General features: G+C 43.9%; 1 protein-coding gene across 5 annotated transcripts; it reads left to right on the top strand.

The window, feature by feature from the left end:
- The first annotated feature begins 326 nt into the window (after positions 1-326).
- ODF2 (outer dense fiber of sperm tails 2) lies at positions 327-17,836 on the top strand. 5 transcript variants are annotated; one of them, XM_032707961.1, is made up of 20 exons: positions 327-520; positions 1,356-1,440; positions 3,469-3,582; positions 4,232-4,399; positions 5,500-5,666; positions 6,696-6,825; positions 7,168-7,299; positions 8,159-8,233; positions 8,896-8,967; positions 9,537-9,653; positions 10,551-10,736; positions 11,013-11,122; positions 11,819-11,954; positions 12,614-12,724; positions 12,894-12,998; positions 13,416-13,574; positions 14,429-14,529; positions 15,073-15,235; positions 15,572-15,697; positions 16,446-17,836. In XM_032707961.1, exons 1-20 carry the CDS (start codon positions 342-344, stop codon positions 16,617-16,619), a joined length of 2,610 nt encoding a protein of 869 aa, XP_032563852.1. In that variant the 5' UTR covers positions 327-341; the 3' UTR covers positions 16,620-17,836. The 5 variants fall into 5 exon arrangements, with proteins under 5 accessions (XP_032563852.1, XP_032563848.1, XP_032563850.1 ...); XM_032707960.1 differs by lacking the exons at positions 327-520; positions 1,356-1,440 and adding an exon at positions 2,154-2,277; XM_032707957.1 differs by lacking the exons at positions 14,429-14,529; positions 15,073-15,235; positions 15,572-15,697; positions 16,446-17,836 and having other exon boundaries at positions 3,472-3,582; positions 13,416-13,730.
- The last annotated feature ends 306 nt before the right edge of the window (positions 17,837-18,142 follow it).

The raw sequence follows: 18,142 nt of genomic DNA, 5'->3' as shown, positions 1-18,142 counted from the left end.
CTTCTTAACTTCGTGGTCCCCTCCGGGCTTGCTCCAAGAATTCCGTGATGGGGGGGGACGACACACACACACACACCAGAACTGTACCTTTACCTCAGTAAAACTCATCTCGAAGGCAACACGAAGAAAATCCCCTTAAATAACCCAGCGTTTCATCCTGCTTTCAGACATCCACATGCCCGCAGGGATGAGCAGCCGTTCCGCAGAACCCCGTGGCGGGCCCGGGGGGGAGGTTCCCGGGGCTGCCGCGGCCGCTCGGCCGCTCGTGCGGCGCCCCCGGAGCCGCGGGCGGTTACCGGGGGGGGGCGGTTACCGCCGCTCAGGCCCGTTCGAATCGCCCAATGGTGGAGCCGCGGGCGGCGCGGCGGCGGCGGCGGCCCGGGCCGTGCGGCCGCGCCTCCTGCCCCTGGTGCGGGCACCCGCCCCAGACCTCCCTCCATGGCCGCGCCGGCGCCTCCCGCCGCTCCCCCGCCGCCGAGGGCGAGCTGAGGTGGCCGCGGAACCCGCGCGGGGCCACCTGGTGAGCGCCGGGGCCGGGCTTCCCCTCTCCCCGTGGGTGTCCCCTCTCCCTGTGGGTGTTCCCTTCACGGAGCCCCGGGAATCATCCCTTCCCGCCTGCCTTGCGGGGGTCCCCCCCGCCCGGGAGGGGCCGCGGGAGCCATCGGGCTCCGTGTAACGGCGGGCGGGGCGGGCGGGCGTTGGGAGCGGCCCCTGCGGCCTGCCCTGCCTTGCCCTCAGAGCGCTCCCCACACCGCGCCCCTGCCAGCGGGGGGGAGCCGCAGGTCCCTTGGAAACCCTCCAGGGCCGGCAGGAGGAATTAAACTCCGGAGTGAGCCTTGTTGCCAGGCAGTGGCGCGGTGACAGCGTCTGGGTTTCGCTCGCGGTGATTCAAAAGCTCTGTCAGTGCTGGGCCTGCGGAGGGTTCAGCCCTTCCCTGAACAAAAAAAGAGAGATGATTCAAACACCCGGCGGTGTTTGGAGTTGTTCCTAGCTGGAAGCTGGGGAATCCTGCTCCTTCAGAAAGCTGTCGCTTCCTGTTCCTGAGTTAAGGGAAGTACTGCTGTGTCCCTTAAAAATTGCAATTAGAATTTGGGGGTTTGTAGCTGAGTAATGCCATCATGTAATGATACAAAACATTTGTATTGTTTAAACCAGTTTTCATCATCAGTGCATGAGGGGTTACAGCCTCGGTCCTTCCCTCATCCCGTGTTTGTCAGAGGAAGCCACAACACAGCAACTTTTGCTGTTTGGGTTCATACATTTGATGTGTTTATGCCTGTGTGTTGCCTTAAATCAAAAGGATGTTCAGAAATCGGTATCTTTTCCTCTTGATCATTTTATTATTTCTGTATCAGGTGTGTCTCATCCCTCAATGAGGAATCGACTACAACCTCTGGACCAAACACAGTATCCAAAAAACTCAAAAGCTTGAGAGTGACTGTAAGTAACTTTACCTGGGCTGACAAAATCCTTTTTACCAGAATCAGATTAGTGCTGCTGGTGGATTTGTGTAAGATTTGCAATTGCATTATGCCATTACATCAACTGAGGCATTGAGCTCCGAGATGATGACTTGAACCTTGTGTCTCTAGGCTTTTCTGCGTTGTGTCAGGTATTGGTTAAGGTGTTTTTCTGGAGATTAAAGAAATGCTGTGACCCAAAGGCTTTTAAGGGTTTTTTTGCTTCAAAAAGACACTTAAGCATGTATGAAGGAGTTTACAGGTTCAGAGTTCCAGGATGGAGTGGTCTGATGGTTTCCTGTTGATTTTTCTTAATTGTTAAATTTATTGTCCTCCCCCCTTTGAATTTCTCTTTGTAATCAGGTTTTGTTGGTTGTGGGAACCCTTGATTTGCTTGCTTGCTTTAAGAACTTGATCTCCAATGACTCTTACGGACACCTGCTATCAATCCAGCTGTGTTTGCTCTTCAATAACCAGGTTAAAAGCAGAAAATACTTGAAGCAGAGGAATTGTTTATGTTATTCCTAGCTTTGCAGAAAAAGTAGTGTGCAGTTCAAAATGGCAGATGCTACTGAAAGAAAGCTCAAATGTTAACCAAGGTTGGCCGTTGTTCCTCTCTGGCACAGAGGGAAATGTTGTTATTTCCAGTTTCCTTATTCACAGGTTTCCCTTCATTGTATTTCCCTTTCCCGTTTGTGGGAGAAGAGCCATGAAGAACCGTTCCTCATCTCCCCCTTTGCACGTCCATGTGGATGAAAACACCCCTGTCCATGTCCATATTAAAAAGGGGCAGAAAACCACACCTGCACAATGCCAGGTAGGAGTGTGTACCTGGTTGTTTGTAAGGGCTGCAAAGAGGAAGGTGAATGGCCTTAGAAGCATCACAAAATCTTCCAGGTCTGTTTTGCTGTTGTGCTAGAATTGTAAGACTTGAATTCATATCCAGTGGTGAATTTGCAGTGACACATTTTCTATGTTTGAGATGATTTCAGTACGATATAGAATGTATTGTTACTTTCCATGTTCTTGTGAGAAGTGTTGTTTCCAATGTGATATAGTTTGGAGGATGTTTGTTTTTCCTTTTATTTCCTGGATTTGTGTCCTGATAGTGTTATTTCTTTGGCTGTGTTCCTGTTTTTGTAGGAAAGGTTTGGGGAGAGGTAATACTTAGGCATTTCAAATAGCATCTTGATTGTATTCAAATAAATGTGCTTAGAAAAAGAGTCTGGATTCAAACTATCTTCTAGCATTAAGTACCTTTCTCTGTCCACTGAGTTCTGCAGCAAAGAGAATCCTTTCCCATCCTTATCCACAGGAGGCAGAAGGCAGTACTGAAGTTGAGGTTCCAGCTATCCCATATCCTCCTTTGTAGCTGAGTATTTATGGAAAGTTGTTCTAAAAAGGTGCTGGAAGTTGCTAGCTCATTTTTCCTTATCTGCAGACATCCTGCTCTAAGTCCTCTGTTTACTTCATGTTTGTTGCTAGTGGCAAGTTTCATAATGGGATGAAATGACAGTGAAATCTATGGCTCCTGTTAAATAATTACCAGTAGGAAATGTTTAGAATGCCTGGTTTTTCTCCAAGGTTAGAATTGTGCAAAAACACTTTATTTTTGCTTCAATCAGAGCCACTCGAGTTCAATACAAATAAATGCTGGTCTGGTAGTTGACTGGGGAGTGGGGAAAACACTTCAGGGGCTTTCCATGATCAATCATGGTGTCAAATGATACAACTGCTCTTTTGTGAGATAAATCTGGGATGAAGAGGGGATCTCCCAGGCATCTCTCATGTCCTACCTCCAGCCATACTTTCAGCTGAGTGCACAGTAATCTTTCCTTCTTGCTGATGTCACCTTCCTCTGGTGGCTGCTGCCTCATCTCACCTGATGCATCCTGTGAAATACTATTGATATTTTCATGTGAATGATCTTTCATTTGGTTTTGCAGCACTAAAAACTGTGAATTGTTCTTTAAAAGTCTGTAATTTATTTTATTTTCTCCTTCTTTAGCAAAAGCAGAAACCAAGAAAAGGGGATGGTGTGCGAGCCGTCCGGGTGAAAACTAAGGCCCCATGGATGCCCCCAGGCAAAGCACGTGCCCGTGATACCACCTTGAAATGGGAGGTACAGCTGGTTTTGCTCTTTAAAACAAACTTTCAGGTTTATTTGAGGATGAAGAGAGCAGGTGTGTGGTGAGAGAGCTGGGCAGATCTGAAAGGAGGCTGCTGTCACCTACCAGCTTTTAAAAGTGTCTTCTATAAATCCTTTTCCCTTTTTAATATAGAAAAACTGGGAATTAGTTACCAGCCTGTGGCCATATCATGCTTTTCTGGCTCTAGAAGCCAGACACATTTATTTCTTTATTGTAGTTTTATTAGTACCCTTCAAATCTCATATGGAGGCTCAGTGAGGGCCTGCTGGTCTCAGTCTCCTCAAAAGCACAGAGCATTTGTGTAGCATTGTGTAATGTTTTCTTTCTCATGGGTTGATGGTTTTGCCTGTTGTATTCCTGGCACGTCTTAGATGAGGATTTGAGCTTTGACTAGTTTTTCTTCTTTCTCTGTTGTACTCTTTCTGCATTCTTGGCCTTCCCCACATGGAAATGGAAGAGCTGTTTACAAGTGGTCTTTTTTTCTTTACTACCCTCGCTGCAGTGATGTTGACCCGGTCTTTGGTTTTGGCAAAGTTAGGTTTAGAATGCTATTTAAAATACTATCTTAAATACTATTTATAATGTTACACTAAAAGAATGACACCCTTTATTTTCTGCCAGGAATCAAGTCAACGCCTCGAAGTCACACCGGATTCCGAAAGAATGCAGTCGGTGCTGCGCCTGAGCGACCTCTCCACGGATGACGACGATGCCGGTTGCTCCAAAATGAACAAGTATGAAAAGAAGATAGACAGCCTGATGAACATGGTGGGAACGCTGAAGAAAGAGGTGAGGAGACAGTGTAAAGACCTGCTGACTTGGCTGTGTAGCTGATCCTTTGACAAGAGGAGGCTGGAGTCAAGTCTTGGTTCGATGGAAGGCTCCCCAGGCTGTTGGTAGCTTGCTGTAAAACCAAAAATCCATCTGAATTGTTTAGAAGAGATGAGCTGTCCTAGTGAGAAATGCCCTAAGGTGCACTGTGAAACATTTCAAAACATTATTCATTTAATAATAACTGTGCTTTAGTTTCCAAATAATCTCACTTTTGCCCAAGCCCAAAATCTGCAAACTGGTCACTCCAGAAAGTGAAAAATATGATGTGTTTATGTTTTATTGTCAAAAAATCCCCTTATTCAACAAGATTGTTTCTTCTGATTCCATTTCAAAGTGTGCAACCCAGTGATGTGTTTTCCAGATAAATAGGCTCTTAGGTACTTATACCACTTAAAAAAGGAGTAGGAGATGTTCCCAGGTCTCATAAAATATGTTCTGGTGGGGACAAACTGCATTTTTAGCTTCAAGTTAACCCCAAGGGTAGCAAATCCTGGGTTATTATTTTACTCAAAACTATGTGAAGTTCAAATCAGTGAACAAGAAATCCTAAGAATAGGATTTGAGTCAAGTATATTCTTACATCAGGCGTTTTCCATTTTATTTATGCTGCAGAATTTAATGGAATTACTTGCATGATTGTAAAACAAAAATTAATTTTAGATCATAGAATCATTAAGGTTGGAAAAGACTTCCAAGGTCGAGTCCAACCTTTGACTGATCACACCTTGTCAACCAGACCAGAGCACTCAGTGCCACATCCAGTTGCTCCTTGAACACCTCCAGGGATGGTGACTCCACCACCTCCCTGGGCAGCCCCTTCCAATACCTGACAACTCTTTCAGTGAAGAAATTCATCCTGATATCCAACCTGAACCTCCCCTGGCACAGCTTGAGGCCATTTCCTCTTGTCCTGTCACTTGTTACCTGGGAGAAGATACTTTTTTGTAATACACTTTCCATAAGTTAATTGAATCTAAAAGGTTCATTATTTGGGAGGTGGATTCTGTGTATCGTTTCAAAAGCACCTGGTTTAAGTTTTATTTCAATATCTCCAGGTCAAGCTGCAGAAAATGGAGGAACAGGAGCAAATGACAAAGCGTCTCCTGGAGGAGCAGAAGGAAGAACTGAACGAGGTCACGCAAGAACTGGTGGAAACAGAACACGAGAACACACGGCTCAGGCGCAACATCGAGCGCATAAAGGAGGAGAAGGACCTGACTCTGTAAGAAAGCTCCTGTTCTCACTGTTCCTGCACTTGTGGCACTCACAGGGCACCTCCCTTTATTGCTGACATGATCTGAGGTCGTAGTTGCTGCTGAAGAACTGATGCACTGGGATTTTTTGTCACCTTTGGGAAAGGGATCTCCAGATTGCAGTAGCTGCAGAGAAGGGCTCTAGCATGAATTTTGGAATGGAAAAAACCACTCTGAGAGGAACCTCAGAGCAGTTGGCTTGTATGGCCTGTTGGAGGGTCATCCTAGCTCTGCAATTAGTATTTTGAAAGTTAAGAGATTCTGTTTGAACCACTAGGAGAACAATAAATTTATAAACATGGAGCTGAAAACTAGAAGAGAATTTTTGACTTTTATGAAAATCATACAGGGACAGGAATGACAGACCTTGAGAGGACTGAACCATGGGTTTTTTTCTTGGTGACCCTGAAGGTCTGAAAGTGTGACATTTTTGCACCTGCTTTGTATCTAAAGAAATAGGGAAAATTGTGTCTCCAGGAGGACACTAGTGTTTTAAGAAAACTAGTTTTATTTTTTCCTTAAGAAAGATCACTTGGAAGTTAATACTGTGTATTCCTTTTTCAGAAAGCTCTGTGAATGCTTCTGAGATTACGAACCCTGGCTAAAAACATTGAGCTCTATATCTTGGTGTGCTTTTCTGTTTCATGCTCGACCCTTTGGAGTCTTATTTCTGATGTGGCCCAAGTGCCCAGGAAAAGCACAGCATTGTGTTTTGGGTTTAGTAGTGTGTGCAGGCTTTAGTATAAGCCTGATTTGTCCCCTCTAAATTCCTGTTTCATGGCTATGATCCTAGGAAGCTCCTTGTGTCTGCTTACTGCCTTCTTTCAAAGAAACTTCCATGCTGAAAGAAGGTAAATCTTAGGTAGTTTGTGTTTAGAGCTTTTATCCTCTCATTTGGGGGGGTTTTATGAGCTATAACCCAATCAACTGTATATCAATAGTGGCTGGTACAGCTGCCAAAGCTTCTTGTTTCCCTGATGGCTGAATTCTCCTTGCAGGCTACAGAAAGAATGCTTGCAGCAGGAGAAGGAGTGTTTGATGTCCAAGCTGAGTGATGCAGAAAGGGATGGAGCAGCAGCTGCCAGGCAGATCCATGCCCTGAAAAATACCATTGGGAGACTCAACATTGTAGGTGTCGTCCTTTTTCTTGCCTTTACTACATTTTATCCCTTTATATAGTTGTCTTAAAAATGTAATGATGAAGCAAAATGTAAGGAAAAGTGGAGGGATTTAACATCCTTAAGGTGTTTGCTAGTTAGGTTTGGAAGTTTCCTTGCAGCACCTTCTGCACACATGGTGCTGACTGTTGCACTGCTCATGGTGGTATTGGCTTAATATACTTATTCCATGTAAACATTTATTTCCCTTTGGTTTTGTGTGTTTTGTTTGTTTGGGGGGGTTTAGGTTTTGTTTCTGCTTTGACTGTTTGTTTTGTTTGTTTATTTGGGGGGTTGTTCATTTTTCCTCCAGGAGAAACACATGAGCACCACTGACATTAGTGCTCTGACGAGACAAAAAGAGCTTCTGCTCCAGAAGTTGAGCACCTTTGAAGAAACCAACCGGACACTCCGAGAGCTCCTGGCAGAGCAGCAGAACCGGGAGGTGAGCACCTGGCTCATCACAGGAGGCTCTGTTGTCTCGTGGCTGAAAGGGAATTTTGAGTTTGAAAGCTTTTTAATTCTTTTTCCCAGCCCTGCTGTTGACCCTGTCAACCTATAAATGTTGAATAGGTTTTTTTTTGTTTGTTTTTTTCTTTATCATACTTCACAGAGTAAGACTGACTTTTCTCCTATGAGGATGTTAGAGCCTCTGAGGTTCTGTATTAAAAGTTTCAGGTACTGCTGTGTTGCCAGCTCTGTCTCCTCTGGATCCAGCTGTATCTGCTGATCCTGCTGGTCTCAAATGTTTCTGCTGCACTTGCATTGCTTGGAGAATGAGGACTTAATGTGGCCTCAGCTAATGGGAGCCTAAGGATATTCAGAACTTTATTTTGGTAGACTCTGAGAGCAATAACAGAGAAATTGTAAACAATTCTGTGCTGCTTGTACAGAACAACTCTGTATTGCTTGTAAGAGCAATGCAGAAATGAAATTGCTATTCTTTCTGTCGTTTATATTCCATTTCAGCAAAAGCAGGCTGATGGTAACAGTTATCTCAGCCACCAGTGAGGCTGGATAAAAGGTCTGAATTCTTCCACATGACTTTCCCTGAATGGTGGGAGAGTTCAGAAAGATCTTACATTGCCATTATGCTTTGTATTTTTAACCTTTGATGGAGAAGTGGAAAAGCTTTCTGACATGGATAATGATACATTAAATATTTAGCATATTCGATGCTTCTGGATATCTCCTAAGAATTACTGCTGTAACTGGGAGGAAATGGTTGATTTGCCCAATTCCATTTAAAGAATCTGTATAAAATTTTTTTAGTTAACAATTTTTCTCATGTATTTCTTTTGTAGAAAGAGAACCAGAAGATCCTGGATCGGCAAGCAGTGCTGCTGAAAAGGCTGGCTGAGTCAGATGCAGAGAACATGGTAAGCACACCACACTCTTTTTTTTTTTTTTTTTTTCCTTTTAATTATAAAGCAGAGAGATCTAAAATGACAAGCCATTCTTTGTCTTGTGTTTGGCTGTCAAATCTTACAGTAGTGCCTTTTAGACCAGTAAAAACTTATTTTAGCTTTGGTGATAATCAGAGCTACTACATTTCTCCTCTGATTAACAATCTGCATTTCAAAGTGGATGGATTTTCATTGCCTTTGAAATATGGAGCTTAGAGTGGGGACAGCTTTTTGTGTCAGCTTCTGTCACTGAATGAGTGAGTGACCCTGTGCCAGTTTTTATTCATTTCTTTATTTGTGAACTGAGACAAGACTTTATTTATTACCAGAAGTTGTAAAACCTGCTGTGAGACGTAGGTAATGCCCTTTTCAGTCTGTGGAGTGTGTGTCTTGTCAGACCCTTTCTTGACTGGGTATCCTATACCCTGTTACACATATATATGTGTATCCCTTTTGATTCCTGCTTGAGGAGAATGCAGCCTGTTTTTCTGGGGATGAGGATGCTGTTGTTGTGGATACCAGACAGTGCCATGGATTAGAAGGCCTTGGGAAGGAGGCAGTTACAGCTCTTGCCTTCCACCTGCCATCCTAAATGAGTTTGTTACTGAACATCTGAATGGTGTTTGTTTTTCCAGCAACTTCAAATCAAGCTTCAGGAGAAAGAAAAAGAAGTGGACAGCCTCACCCTTCAGATACAGGCAGAAAAGGTAGTTTCCTTTTTCTGTTTGTCCCTCTCTTTGCCACATTCCAGTTCTGTAGAACCACAGACAGTCCAAAATATGGGGTTGTGTTTGCAGACTTACTTTTTAACAGATCAGATGACTGGCTTGCTTATAAAAATAGACAGACAGATGCCAACTCCCACACAGTTGTGGGCTCCATATTCTGCTAATAAGACACCTGTCACAAGGATGGATATGTAGGATTCCCTTTGGGCTTGGGCTCTGAATTACCATTCTGTTTAAGGTCCTGTTGATTCCCAGTGACAAATTCCAGTCTGTTCCTCTGGTTAGGAAGTAAAAGGGGAGTGCAATGGAAAAGATCAAATATGAAGAATATTTTACCCTAGAACGTGTCTTTCAGGCCAGTCATTCACATCTGTTGTAGAATAAATGGCTGCTCGTTTGTTCCCCATTTTGTTTGACTAAGAGAGCTGTGAGGGTCCCTCTGAGGAAAGTGGAGGTGGCTGGAGATCATTCAATGAAGAAATCTGAGGCTATGGGATATTGTGAAGTGTTTCTTCTATTAGGTGTGTGTCTTGTTCCTTCTTATCTAGGAGCAGGCAAGGAAAGTAGCTGAACTCTCCAAAACTCTGGAGAATGTGAAAGCCCATTTTCAAGCCCAGCTGCGAAGCAAAGAAGCTGAGAACAACCGTCTGGTTACACATATCCGGGTATGTCTGCCCTGCTCCCTGGGGACTGGCTCTTCCTTTACCCTCTTGAGCTGAATTGACTGACCAGGGAAGTAGCACCAACATCTCAATGGAGTCTGGTTGACTGAAGTATTGGCTGGTGATGTTTGTGACACTTAAGACACAACATCGTTTCCCAATTAAATAAGAAAAGAGAAATCTTCTTACCTTTGAAGCATAAGGCAAAATCTTAGCCTTAAGGTCTATGTGCATTAATTAGATTTTCTCTTCACTGAGTTAATTACTACATAGTTATTTAAAAGATGACTTTGGTTTAGTCAAGCATCAAGGCAAATTGAAAACTATTTAATTTGCTTTCTGGGAAAAATACTGTGCCATGAGTTCCAGTTTGATCACACTCATGCATGTTTTCTATAGCATTAATGAGGAGGAGAAAGTTCCTCTGGTTTATTTTGTTCAGAGTTTTATATTTAACATATCTGTTGGTGTTGGGATGATGTTAAAGGGAACATAAATGTGTTAATGGTTTAGAGGAGCTTTAATCTGTTTTAAGTAATAGCTGCATAAAGCAACATTATTATATGCAAACATTTCAATTAATAAAAAGAGTGTTCTCAGGTAGATCTAAAGACTGTTAGACCAGTATTTATTTTGGTCAGGAGAGGAAATCAGTATTTTAGGGAGCAGCTTATGAAAGAAGGGAAGAGTCTTGTCATAAAAGGAAGACATTATACTGCCATCTCTCAGCATTAGGACAGGATTGTGTAGGTGAAACCTGATTGCAGATACCTCCAGGCTGAAGGCTGGGCATTTGTGCCTGGCTCTCACCACCATTTCAAGGAAATTAGTTGCTGCTTTGGCTTTGCAGGTGTGTTATGCAGGCGTAATTCCATGTGGTGTGTTTTGTTCCCCCCGCAGAATATGGAGCGCAATGAAGCTCAGCTTAGGGCAGATTTGGAACTTGTCATGGACCAGCTGAAAGAGCTGAAGAATAAGGGAGAAGGTGAAAAGGAGGCCCTGAAGAAAGCTGTCCGTGCACAGAAGGAGAGGGCGGAGCGGAGTGAGGAGTATGTGCAGAAACTCACTGCCCAGCTGGCAGAAAAGGTACCTCTAAATCAGGGGGAGAGGCCTCCTTTCAGGTCATGCTTCTAAATTCTTGACTTCTGGTAGCAGCCCTGGGGAGATTCTCTGCTTCCAACTAATGAGATTTATTTCTGTCTTCATGCCTTGGCCCATTTATGCCAAGTTTAGAACAAATCCAGTTTGCTCAGCTGTCACTGCATGTCCGAAGTTAAGGGCATCTCTGTGTATTGTCTGCATATCCCACATCCAGGGAGGTTTTTTGTGCTCTTTTCCTCATGTATTTCCCATGTCTGACAGGACAACTGTATTGCTGAAGCCCGGTCCAATCTCGAGTCCTGGAGGAATCGCTGCAACAAAGCAGTAAAGGACAAGGGTGACCTCGAAATGGAAGTTGTTGGACTGAACAGGTTGGAATAAAATCAGTGTGGGGAAGGAAGCATGAGGGGGGCATGAGCTCAAAGTTCAAGGATAATTTAATTGCATTCAATTGAATAATAGCATTGAAATGAATAATTTAATTGGATGGCTTGTAAATAACCAAGCTCTGCCTAAGGGCTAGAGCAGAGTTTGGAGAGGTGGAGTGAGAGATGTGACTTCTGCTGCTGACTTGCCACAGCAAAGGCAGACTCATTAAGGGTTTACTGACCCTTAAAACTCTGTTCCTTTGCCATTTTGTAATGCTTTGAAAGAATTAAGGTTATTTTTCTTTTGAGATCTGTTTGAGAAACTTGAATGGAAGATATTAAAAGAGATAAGCGGTATAGTTGATGCAAATTTTGTTGCGAAGGTAAATAAATGTGTTGGTATCACTGCAGTGCAGTTGTTGCTGCAGGAAAAAGTAGGTAGATGTGAGATGAGAGAGGCACCTCTTTATCCTGTGTATCTTTGAGACAATTCTTTTGAGCTCCAAGGGGACAACTCCAGTTAAATTCTAAGAGATATAAAAAGATTGAGGTAGTAGAGCAGTGTAATAGGAAATGTGCATACATGACTGGAGGAGGAAGATGAAAGGGTAGGGAAAAGCCATGTTTCTGAAGCTAGTTTTCAAGGGTTAAGAGTCTTATTCTTGTCACTTAAGAATTAATTTTCTCTCTGTGTGACAGCCGTGTTGCAGACTTGATGGAACAACTGGCAAAGCTGGAGGAAAAAATGCGGGATGACAGACAAAATTTGATGGATAAACTGCATCAACAGGCTGGAGAGGCCAATTCTTTAAGAAAGGATAATGAAAGACTAAAGGTCAGTGACTCTGAGGGTTTGAAGATCGAATGCTGGGAGGAAAAGAAGGAGAAATTGTAACAGCTTGCTTGGCTGCTGAGGACAGAGTTGAATTGTACCCATTGGTCCTATTTGGTTTCAAACCAGTTTCATATAACCTGAGTATGACAGGGCAGGTGTGCTGAGAGGAGGCAAAGTGCACAGTGTGGGAGATCTGTGTTTCTTCCACATTTTGGCTAGGAGTATCTGCAGTCCAAGTACTGTTACTTCTAGCTGGGATCTTAAATCTTGTCCTTACATCTTTGTGCTGATGACCAGGGGAACAAACAAAGAGAACGGTAATCTCCAGAACGAAAAAAATGGCTGGCATATTTCTCCTCTTTGTCTCTTACCACTGGTGATCTTGTGGATGACCTACATAATTTTCTTCTTGAAAAGCTAGGAATTTATTAAAATAATTTGTCCCTATTCCAAGTAGCACAGATACTGGAAATGGAAAGGTTGCACGTCTATCCCGAACTCCTGTGCACTGCTGACGTAAATTTGGCAATCCACTGAAGTCTGGACAGTTTTGGCAATTTGCATGGACAAAAGTCTATTTTCTTAGTCTAGACAACATTAGACAGCTCATGTGGCAGGTACTTCCAAGCACTCAGTGGAAAGTGTTTGCTTTTTTTCAGGCTGCTCTTGGCCCAATGGAGGACAAATTGAACCAAGCGCAGATGGAAGTGCAGCAGCTCCAGAACGCTGTCAGGAACTACGAGGGGATGATTGAATCCTACAAAGCACAGGTGGGCATGGCCCTCCACCAGGGCTTATTCTATGATTCCTTACCCATCCAAATCGAGCAGTTTTAGTTACTCCAAGGCATTGCTATATATATAACAGATAACTATGTATAAATAGATATATATGTATAACTATGATAGATAAAGTCTGTGGGTTTTTTTGAATTTCCAGGCATTGAAGGCCCGAGAGGAAGCGGATGAACTGGCAGCAAGACTGGAGAGGGCTGAAAAAGAGAAAAAGGCAGTAAGGGACGAAATGAGCCAGGAGCTTGAACAGGTAACTATTCCTCTAAAGTCATGTGTTATAGACATTCATGGATCTAGTGTTCTGAATGTAGTGAAAAACAACTGTGAATAGGAAATAAAAGGCTTATCTGGAGTTTGCCTTTTCCATTAGTTTTTTTAATCTGATGTGACACAACTGGCTTCAAAAAAAGACCTTGTACTTCTAGTAAAATTGAAGCCCAGTATCTAAAATACTCATTCTCACACCATCCATAGGGAATGCCACACCCTCAGTGAAAGCCTTTTGGAGTAGGAGAAGACCTTAGGCTTTGAACTCCAACACTGGCCAAACATCCACAGAGTGTCATCGCGGTTGTGGACTAACAAAGCTTCACTGAAGTCGAGAAATTTCCTAGTCTTGACCTTAGGAACATTGGAAAGTTCCTCATGTTTTCTTCTTTGATTACAGACGCGGAAGAAGTTCCAGAGCCAGCTTGCTGAACTGGAGAAGCTGCCTGAGATCCTGAAGTACACAGAGACACAGCTGGCACAATGTCACGAGCAGCTCCAGAGTTACGAGAAGAAGAACACGGACCTGTGTGCCATGATTGCAGATCTCCGTCAGCTGGTAAGGGACTGGCAGAAGGTACCCGTACCAGTGCACACCTCAACTGTGAGACCAAGATGAATTTCTAATCACAGCAAGGTTCAAACTTCGTCTCTATTCTCGTCTCTTTTTGAAAAGATTAAAGGTGCACTGCAAAATAAAGGTGTGTGCCATGTCTTTGTGCAAGAAGTTAATGGCTTTGCTGGTAGCATTCCTTAAGATTTGGAAGGTTTCTCGTGCCCTGGTGAAGCATCTCATTGGGACATGAATAGCTGCAGTGACAGCACTTGCTAATGCCAGCGCTTGCTTCTGTTACTTCCATCATCTTGTCAGCTTTTCCTCCTGTGGTTTGCTGCTGATGGTGCTGTCCCAACCTTGTTTTCTCACTCTGATTTCATGTTGTTTTCCCAGTCCCTTTTTGGTGTCCCCAGGAAGACTGTAGGTGTTGGAGGACAATTTCAGACAGGGATGATTTCTACAACTGTGCCTCAAGACACAACCCATGATCTCTGTCTGACCACTTTAGTCTGCTTGATTTGGAATTATAAACCTTCCTGGTGTTTCGGGCTCTGATGCCTTTGTGGGTTGCTGGCATGTTTATGGCTGCTGTTCACGTGTGTGTGCTTGGCTGTGCTTGCAGGAATTTACAGGCCTGGCTTTTCTTTTGGAAGAGTTTTTCCATACCTTTCAAGACTTTAACTGGAAGCACCAGCAAAATGGATGTTTAGTGCTTTTCTGTCCAGTGTTCTTTTTCTGAAGCTCTCCAGAGATAATGAATTGAGCATGTTTCCTTCTGAGAGCTCATATCTTTTAGGTGGTTGGTCATGTGTGTGTAGTGACTACTCTGTGAAGTAATTAATTCCTGTAATTTTTAGATTGAGCTCCAGGGGGACAAAATGGAGATGACAAGAGAGAGATATCAGTCTGCCCAGGAGGAGAAAAAGCAACTCACCTTGAAGGTGGAGGAGCTAGAAAGGTTAGAAATATTAGGGTCTCTTGCCTTTTTAACCTTTCATTTCCATTGTTTTTACAGGGGATTGAAACAGCTTCAGTCTTGTTCTGGTTCCTCACATGCCTCCAGGATTCTGTGCATTTGCTTATCCCACAAGGATCTCTAATCAGTAACTGTCCACTGAGAGTTACATGTTTTTGCAGCAGCACCTGTTGTGAATGTTGTTAGACAGGATGATGGCTTAGACAGAGGAGAAAGCAGCTCCTTGTCCAATCTAGCCTGACAATTTTGAGGTTACTACATATTACAGTATTTCAATATTTTGACCCATGTTTATAAATTACTTTTAGTGGCAGTGTCTGACAAGATGCAGGTATGTGGGCACTCTGCAGGTTCTTCAGTTTTAGAAATTTCGATTTGAGGACCGGCGAAGCATTTCTTGGGGCTCTCACCTTTATGTGGGGAATGGAATCTCTTACCAGAGGAGTCAGGACCTGGCAAAAAGGCAGACTGAAACACACTCCATTTAAAATGAATAGGTTTCCTTCCCTTATTGTCTTAAACTAGAAAACTAGAGACCACGAATGCCCAGAACATAGAATTCCTTCAGGTCATAGCAAAGCGTGAGGAGTCGATCCACCAGTGCCAGCTGCGGTTGGAGGAGAAGACCCGGGAGTGCAGCTCCTTGGCACGGCAGCTGGAGATGGCCATTGATGATGCCAAAAAACAAGTGAGTAGTTCCTCCTGTTTGGGAATTCACCCAAAGCTACTCAGGCTGTGAAAGGGGAACGGCGAGAATGCTGAAAGTATCTCCTCAGCTTATAACCAAAGCCATTAGAATCATCGTGTTCAGTGAAATACAAATAATGTGCCGGTGCTGTTTGTCAGCACTTAAAAGGTTGAAAAACTTAACTCAGTTTGCAACAGAAAAGAGAAAAGCACAAGGCTGAGCTGCTACCTGTGTATGAGAATGTGCCAGTTAAGCTTTATAGGGCTTTTGTGGGCAATGGGGTAAGAAAAAACATTCTTGCATAGCCAACCCTTTAACAGTTATTGTTGTATGTAGGTGGAACAAACTCGAGAACGAGCAATCTCTAGAGAGAGGGCAGCCCAGTCCAAACTCTTGGATTTGGAGACCCAGCTGAGTCGGACTAAAACAGAGCTGAACCAGTTGCGTCGGAGCAAAGAGGATGTGAGTGACCTGTGGGGGATACTCCTGGTGTGCTGGTGGTGTCCTGGCAGCCACTGGAGTCCATAAACCAAGTCCTCTGGATGTGCTGCAGAGGTCAGGCAGAGCTGTGCCTGAATGTGACATGCTGGTGTGTGTGTCCATGACAGATGTGTGACAGGACACGCCTGCTGTGTCACTGATTCAGGAGTGATGGGCAAATGAGAGTACAATAGCCTGAATGAACCTGATGTAAAGTTATGCGTGTGCAAGAGAAGAATCAGAGCTTCCTTATGTTCAAATGAGATTTGCACCAGGTATCATGGACAGATTTCAACTTCATTTTGCTTACCTGAGAGAGAATGCAATTTCTCTTCTAGAGGAAAGGATTTCCTCTAGAAGAAAGGCTGGGAATCTGTCATGATTCCTATTTACCCTGCTTGCTTGCTTGAGTTTTACTTAGAGTTGTGTTGGCTCATGGATCAGGTCAAGTTGCTTTTCAGAAAAGAGTGTGTTTAATTCCTCGTAACTACAGCTAATGAGTTTTAAAAGCCCGACTGATTAGCCACGTTGTCTCCTGGTTTTATCAGCATGCTGCTGAATGGAGTTGGAAATGAGCAGAACAAATTATAAATATCACAGCTCCATCTATGGCAATGCCATCTCCTGCTGTGCTAATTCTGGCTCTCCTTAGCATTTTGGGGGAGCAGTTTAATGTGAGCAGGGTGGATGTTGCTGTCTCTCAGGCTGTGCTTTGTGCTCCCCCGTGTAGGCCCAGCGCCGGTACGAAAGCCGCCTCCAGGACCTGAAGGATCGGCTGGAGCAGTCGGAGAGCACCAACCGGAGCATGCAGAACTATGTCCAGTTCCTCAAGTCTTCCTATGACAACGTTTTTAGGGAAGGTGCCGTGCTGAGCTTCCCCGGCCGCTCTCGCTCTCCTCTCTGAGGGCAACGCTCCCCTTGCAACTCTTCCAAGCACAGAAGGAATGTTGTTTCAAAGCCATATTGAGACAGAAATCAGGATGGTATTCCAGGGTCACTGTCAGGAGACCTCCTAGCAGCATGAGACAATATAATGATGGTGGCACCTGACCAAAACAGGGGGTATCAGCAATACTGCTTTGGCATTGGAGGTTGGTGTTACACCATCAACTGAGCCCCAAAACCAAGTGGTTTTGCAGAAGATGGAAAAGATCATTTTCATCTTATAAGGAACTGATGCTTTCAGCTCTTGAAACCTGTCAGAGATTTGTTGAGCATGTTAATTTTTATAAGAGCTCTTTTTGTACTTCACTTTTCATTCGATTTCTCTGTTGGGAAGATCATGTGGGGGTGATGTGGGGAATTTTGTTTGTGGGGTTTTTTTAATCAGTTTTTTTAAACTATTGAACACTGTATTGATACATTGGATGATGGGCTGGTGGGAGAGGTTCCACCCACCAGAGGTGTGAAGCTGAAAATAACTGAGGTGCCTGGGCTCCACACGCACAAGAGATTATCTCCTGCACAACCACAGTGTTTGTAACAGTTTTATACCAGAAATAATGATTTTGGTTTGGTTTTTTAAACTTGATTCTTATATACTCCCTGATACTTACCTTATTTCTGAGTGTGATGCTAATGTTGCTCTGCTCCTCTCACTCTGATTTTCTGATCCTGATTATCGCAGAATCTCAGAATCCCCAGGACTGAGCCAAAACAATCTGAATTTGAAGGAAAGATTGTGATTTAACCTCAGCATCACTTCAGTTAGGGTCTTGGTGGGAATGCCTCTCATAGTCAGGATGTGCATGAAATCCTGACTTGGTTTTAAGCCAGTTAAGGAGAAGCTGCAGATACTCGACTTCATCAGATTCGCCTGAACCTTCTCCTGGAAAATCAGGTCTTTGGTGTGTCAAATCTCTAAAATCCATGTGCTCTCTAGTGCCCTGTTGTTTCCACTAAACGGTTCTTATGGGGGCAAAAGTAAACCTTGTTTTTATGTTTCTCTCTTTCATATCCTATTTATGTGCGATGTGATGTGGTCATTGGCACTGTTTTGTCATAAAACCATCCTAAATGAATCATTTTTTTGCGAGATCTGTAATTGTGTGTTTAACACTTTAAAAATCCCAAAGGTGCTATGGTAAAACAATAAACTAGATTTTTAACTGGTTTAATAGATTTTCACGGCGGGGGTTTGCTCTTTGTGCGCCGCATCTGGGGTCTGATTTTGGAAAAGCACAAACGCATCCCTGGGGCTGTCGGTGCAGGCAAGCGAATTCCTAAGTGTTTCTGTGGTTCTCGGGTGGAGCCCTCTCCCTGCACCCGGGATGAACAAATACACAACCTAAGTGGAAAATCGGTGAATCTGGGGGTGTTTCCCGGTTCGTTCCCTGGGCTCGTCCCCTCAGGGGAGGCGCCGCGGGCGGGATTCGAACCCGAGGCTCTGGCGCCGGGCAGGGCCCCTCCTGTCCGCCAGGGGGCGCC

The sequence above is a fragment of the Chiroxiphia lanceolata genome, chromosome 21 (genome assembly GCF_009829145.1).
Source record: "Chiroxiphia lanceolata isolate bChiLan1 chromosome 21, bChiLan1.pri, whole genome shotgun sequence".
NCBI lineage: Eukaryota > Metazoa > Chordata > Aves > Passeriformes > Pipridae > Chiroxiphia > Chiroxiphia lanceolata.
This window is presented reverse-complemented; position numbering and strand designations above follow the sequence as displayed.